General features: G+C 49.7%; 4 protein-coding genes across 4 annotated transcripts; 3 read left to right on the forward strand and 1 right to left on the reverse strand.

The window, feature by feature from the left end:
- Positions 1–261: 261 nt before the first annotated feature.
- On the reverse strand, positions 262–2,142 carry BDQ94DRAFT_179457 (uncharacterized protein; the record flags this gene model as incomplete). Its single annotated transcript, XM_026773385.1, has 2 exons — positions 262–1,956; positions 2,007–2,142. The coding sequence occupies 2 exons, from the start codon at positions 2,140–2,142 to the stop codon at positions 395–397; spliced, it is 1,698 nt and encodes a 565-aa protein (XP_026619218.1). The 3' UTR covers positions 262–394.
- Positions 2,143–3,428: 1,286 nt separating this feature from the next.
- Positions 3,429–3,707, forward strand: BDQ94DRAFT_179459 (uncharacterized protein; the record flags this gene model as incomplete). Its single annotated transcript, XM_026773386.1, has 1 exon — positions 3,429–3,707. One exon carries the CDS (start codon positions 3,429–3,431, stop codon positions 3,705–3,707), a length of 279 nt encoding a protein of 92 aa, XP_026619219.1.
- Positions 3,708–4,132: 425 nt separating this feature from the next.
- BDQ94DRAFT_155875 (uncharacterized protein) lies at positions 4,133–4,688 on the forward strand (the record flags this gene model as incomplete). The annotated part of the gene is made up of 2 exons (XM_026768546.1): positions 4,133–4,370; positions 4,423–4,688. Coding segments are annotated over exons 1-2 (310 nt in total), but the record flags the coding sequence as incomplete, so codon positions are not given.
- A 207-nt stretch (positions 4,689–4,895) lies between these two features.
- BDQ94DRAFT_164684 (uncharacterized protein) lies at positions 4,896–5,134 on the forward strand (the record flags this gene model as incomplete). The annotated part of the gene is made up of 2 exons (XM_026770099.1): positions 4,896–5,014; positions 5,059–5,134. 2 exons carry the CDS (start codon positions 4,896–4,898, stop codon positions 5,132–5,134), a joined length of 195 nt encoding a protein of 64 aa, XP_026619221.1.
- Between the last annotated feature and the right edge of the window lie 723 nt (positions 5,135–5,857).

The following is a 5,857-nucleotide window of genomic DNA, read 5'->3' on the forward strand; positions in this document are numbered from 1 at the left end:
TCAGTGTATGAATCAACAACAACAACTACTACTGTATCCATTAACTATTGAAATACCGAAATGCTGCTTTATGTTGTGATATGAGGCTGGTGCAGATCAGGAACCAAGCCGAACCATCGGAATTAATCCCGAAGTATGTATACGAAGAATCAACTTGATTGGAAATCAAGTTGATCTTCTCGTTGTATATATAGCCTCATGTTTCCCTCTGAATAATAATAATCAAGCTTCCTTTGAATTACAACACTTTAGATAATTGAAGCTACTATGCTACGATGCTCCGGCTTTGACGCACGTCAATAATATATTCGAAAAGAAAAGAATACCCAAAGCAAGCTCCGAAAATGGGCCAAAGATAGGCTCGGAATTTTGGGATTAAGAAGTTCATGGACGTTTATTTTTTACCGTCCGCTTCCACTGGCTCATCCTCTGCCGGCTCATACTGGATGGACACATCTAACATGAGCGCTTTTCTGTCGCTGCCAATGACTGGCATCCAATTCAATTCAAAGGTCCTCCAGTCATACGGAACCCACTGCACAGCAAGGACATCACCCGTTTGCACGTTTTCAACGTCGAATGATAGTAGAGGCTCCTTTGTACGCTCTTGTCGCAGCCTCACAAAAGGTCCCGCTACAATCCTGATCCGATCGTCAATCCTGTATTTGCGCAAGCAACAGCCACGAACTGCCGGCGATACGAGTAGACAAGCTTTCCACGTATCATAGTCCACAAAGTCCAGAATCCGGTCGTACAGTTCCGATGGCAGAAGGCCTTGCGATTTCCACGATGCCCGGCGGTTCCCCGCGACTTGGAAAAAATTGACCAACGCCGCGAGCCCGGGGAACTGGCTCCGCAGTCTTTCGACTGACCCCGTGCAGTTCGATTGCATGAAGAGCTCACCACGCCGACGCCGGATCTGCATCCCAGGTTTTGCCTCTGGTCGCTCGCGCGGATGTGTGCTCATACAGTAGTCTTCACGCAAAGGCGAGAGATCAAGACCGCTGCTGCATTTCACGATCGGAACCCCATTTTTACGCATAGTGACTTCTGCCAAAGCCACTTTGAAGAGAGAAAGAACGACTATCTGGAAGTTGGCGCGGCCCTGCTGGAGACCCCATTCAACGGCCCTGTTGATCGCCTCGCCGTCAATCACCAGCGTAAGACTGACAAGCGCGTCATTGAACCAGTATATTGTCTCCGCGGGCGCTACCCCTGGCTGCTCGCCTGTTTTATGGGACAGGGAACCAAACTCCAGCAACGGAGCCCTATTCCCAGCCCACGTTGTGTCAAGCCATCCTGGGGACTTGGGTAAGTGTTTGGAGTTGCAGTTCCATGACCCACAATTTCGAGGATTGCAACGCTGGGCCGGAAAAGAATGGAATTTAGCCTGGCCAGAGGCAATTGAGACAAGAGCGAAAGTCAATTCGCGAAAGGGGAACGAATCCGGGTCCCACTCCCTCCCAAAGTTAGTGATCTCATCCTTGTACTCAAGAAGGACATTGGCCAGGACGTGCGTGAGAAATGCTTTTCGCGCCTCCGCGATATCCGTCACTGGGGTTACTTGGCGAAAGTTATAGTCGATCTGCCATTTGGGCGCGGGCAACGCCAGGGCCAGCGAGGCCATGTGCTCTTCCGGACACCTCTCGAGGGAGATTGTGGGCTTGTACATATAGATGCTGTCATCGATTGCGTGAAGCCATTGATTGTTCTCACGCGGTACATTGCCCAGCTTCCAATGTATGCCGTAATTCATGGTAAGAACTTCGTGGTCGAGATTGATGACGTATATGTACTCGGCATCATGGTCATCTAGTCGCGGTATCTCTGAAGGAAGCGACACTAACTCGCTAAACTGCGAATAGTCGGGTTGGACGCCGTCGCGTATCTCGTAGACGAGGGCTTCAAGGGCCCTTTCCTTGGCCGCATACTCTGCTCGCATGGACTGGAGCCAATCTGCCATTCATTAGCTTATTATAAAGTATAGGCTATCCCCTCTCATGTACTTTGGTATTCGTCAGGGTCTGTGGGGATTTTTGCAACAATTTTGGCTCCGAGGCCCTCAAAGTAGCTGTCAAGCCGGTGATATCGAATGTAGTAACGACGATTGAAGCGTACAACCTCAAGACCTCGAGTTCCCATTGCGAGCTGGCCGCAGGGCCAACGGCTTTTGACGGCTGATGCCAACAGAAATAAAAATGGATAGAGGAAGTAGATAGCGTGTGGTCGATATCCGAGTTCGAGACGAGCAGTGTTTTGCCGAGTTGACTTGTGTGGGTAGCAGTGAAGATTAAAGCTGAAACAACTAAGTCTGAGGGAAGAGGCGCCTGTTTATAATATCGTAGAAGAAGCTATTATTAGTCCTGGAGGTCGTGATTCCCGTTGGTGCCAATAGCCTGCAAGTGTGCGGTTGACTTATATAATTTACGGAATCTTGGCATCGTCTGCGCCCTTGCTTTGTTATACATGATATTGACTGGCTCTGCTGCCAGTTACTACATGTGGAGTGGATTTTAGGCAGTCACACTTCTATGCGGCTCAGCTGCCTACAGTGGGGCCTCCTAGTTATTCCTACAAATGTTGCCCGATAGAACAAACATGAACAGCTCTAAGAGTGGAAAAGAGCGCAACGTGTTTAGATCAATACATGTCGGCAAGTCTCTCGCTCATCGAGAATGCCATGGTCAAAGCCTCTGTCGATACCCAAATCCTGTTATGTCCTCGTATATTGTGTTCTAAAGGTGAACAGGAGCTTCGTTCGGCGAGTTGTTTGTTTGTTTGGGTCATCAGATGAAAGTGGTGAAGGTAGTCGACCGGGAAACGAGGTCCCGGAAACAAACGTGCATAATATTGGGTGTCAGGCACCCAAGGAACCCATTCACAAATGACACGACGGCAGATATCTGTCAGCAACAACCACTCTTCCGGTGAGTGTCTTGATTATCGATTAATGTTTATTATTCATTAGGGGTTTACTTATTATCATATTTTTTTTTTATTTGACACATACTGTTGGCCACGTTGACTAAAAGCTATAGTATATATAGAGTCTAGGAACCTCAGGCTGACACCGTCCCCGGGTATAGGTTTCCATCGTTGCGAGATTGCGTTGCCGGTAGTGTAGGGAAGGTTGTCATATATTCTGTAAAGTAAGCTGATATCAAATCACATGCTATCAGGCTGTATAATGCAACGATAACAATGAGAGATGCGAAAGTGGCCACAGATGGATTGAGAACACGGACCGAATGGCTGGGTGATGCTGAAGGTTTGAACACTCAGTTGCAGATAAAAGGCTCTGTTTTCATCAGAGTGAGTGAAACGCCATAGCTAAGTATGCCTATGTAATTCTATATGTATTGTCGAGCACAGGGAGTCTCCTGGTCGAATCAAAGGATCTCCGCACTAGACGGTGGATGTTGGGTACCATGAAGTGTCGCAACTGCTTCGGTCGGACACGATACCTGGGACTGCGACTACACGCCGCCGTGACCGAAAGTGGTCCACATAGCTCAGCGCAGCAGAGGCCGGCGCCAGAACTCCAGCCGACCCCACCTCCAAACCAAGCTGAGAATGATCGCAGTCGAAGGTCACTCGCTCCATCGCCCGAAATCCCACCTCGTCAGGCATACAGCCAGGGCCAGGGTCATGATCAGCAAGCAGAAAGAACCCAATCCGTCCCGTGTGTTGTGTCGTGCAGGCAATGACCACAACTCGCACTGCAAATTGGTTTGCCATCCTTCCAGCGCTGCGTGGATGATCCCCGCTAAGTCCACCAGAGAACTGGCCTAATCGCACTGTTCTCTGCATCGCGTCTCAATTGCACACAAGCATAGTGGGATTGGTTGAGATGAATTAGGGCCTTTTTGCGGGATACATGATGCTCTGGCAGGCCATTGCGGCCACTTACGATATTTCGTTTGGCATACGTTCAGCCTTCATATTTTATTCTTAGACTGGGGCTAGGCACCTTCGTTGGGGGACCGACTATAACTGCATCACTTCATACGGCCTCAAGAGGAATGGATTCTTCGATTTGTAACTAGTCCATAAGTATTGTATCCGGCAATGAAGGGGGAAAAAGGCCTGTGTACATCTAACATCACTACTATCGCGGTCTCAACTGGTAACTTAAGGTGCAGTAAAAGCACGGACTGTCATAGCTGAAAGCAGCTTGACAATTCATAGAGCCAGTGGTTAACTCAGAGTGCAGAGTCGGGCAATTCCATCGCTACGAGCACAACCGCCTGACCCTCAAGATAGCAGTATCCACCAAGGCAAAACACAGCGACAACTTTCTCTGTTCTCCTAACCGACAGGCTCTCGATGACTGAGATATTCTGTCTTGAGCACACGGTACCAGCCAGTATGTTGCCCACCGTTACCCTCAGTTTACCATGGCTACCGGTTCTGGTCGGCCAGATTGCCTGGAGACATTCAGCGGTTCTCCACCCCAACATGGAGATTTGACCCTTTCGTTCTGGCCTTATCCATCCATAGAGTAATCCGGAAGGTCACGTTTGATTCTTCACTCCCTCGCAAGCGCAGTGTTTCCAAGACCACAAATAGCGCAATCACACGAGATCTGTGTCGACGCCTCGAAGCTGGGAAATATGCGAGAATCAAACAAAAAAAGAAACCCACTACAAGGCTTATACCCCTGAATAGCGAGCAAGAAAACCTCAGCGGTCAAGCTGGAACTAAGAAAGCCCAAACAAACCTTAATTGAGCGTGCCGGTCACCGTGGCGTAGGAAGTCATTAGACATTGGACTCAGGTCAGCGAAAGAAAGTTAAATTACCCACTCGACGCAATGCCATCTGATTCGTCCATGGCGTTGCCTCGTCTGGAACTAGGTGCTACCTAGGAGGTCACGCTTCTCCCCGTGCCACGATCATGTGGAGCCCGGGAATCACTCTGGCGCAGGTGCATTCTTCTCTCATCGAGGGTGTCTCTCTTCTGCCTATTGTGACAATAAGACGTGGGCCTGATGAAAAAAGCCGATACAAAATAATGTGATACTCGATACATAATCCCAGTTTGTCCCATTGAGTTTCAGGGGGAACATTGTTCGTTCAGAAGGACGGGAAGACGAGAAGCTTCCCAAGGTGAAATTTGGGCGGTTTCTATTCTAGTACAGTATTCGGGAAATGACATCTTGGGCAATAAATTAACTCGACAGAGGTTGGGTATTGTACTGCGCAGAGGAGCTGTAGAAACTGGAGATAATACGACGAAAGAAGGAATTGGCAACCATTGTGCTCTGTTGGACCACGGTTTCCCAACTGTTTCCAAGTGGCAAAGCCCACTTGTGCAGACCTACAACCCGTTTTCAAAGTATCTTTGTGTACTTGAGACGTGCATTGACCAACGGCGCGGTCCCACGAGTCGCACACATCTTCGCCCTGCCCGCCCATGCCCACGCCGAGTTTTCCCCCAGTCGGCGTCTTTGACTGGGGCCCTCACGTCTTTGAGCTAAAGCCTGAACGTACATGGTCATTTGGGGAGATGGCTTCTTGCGTATTTGGTAGGAGGGAGCACACGCAGAGATGGCCAGATGCCCACCCCGCACTTGAACGACCATTGAAGTCCATCTCGACCGCATGACGGTTCTGGTACTTGAAGTCGGCGAGGCTGGATGCTAATGCTGCACGGTTGGTCTTGCCGGGCGACCGGAGCGCTTGGAGATATAAGGCCGGCGTCTCCCAGTCCTGTTCACTCCAGGACCAGGCTCCCTGTCCTCACTCACTGGAATGCGCAAGCGCAACAGTGTGCACCTTCACAGGAATGGCGGGCCTGTGTCGTACGATCTCCTCGGAGATATCCCCTGACAGGAGTGGTGGGCCTGTTTAGTATCA

This window comes from Aspergillus welwitschiae (assembly GCF_003344945.1).
Source record: "Aspergillus welwitschiae strain CBS 139.54b unplaced genomic scaffold BDQ94scaffold_195, whole genome shotgun sequence".
Lineage (NCBI taxonomy): Eukaryota > Fungi > Ascomycota > Eurotiomycetes > Eurotiales > Aspergillaceae > Aspergillus > Aspergillus welwitschiae.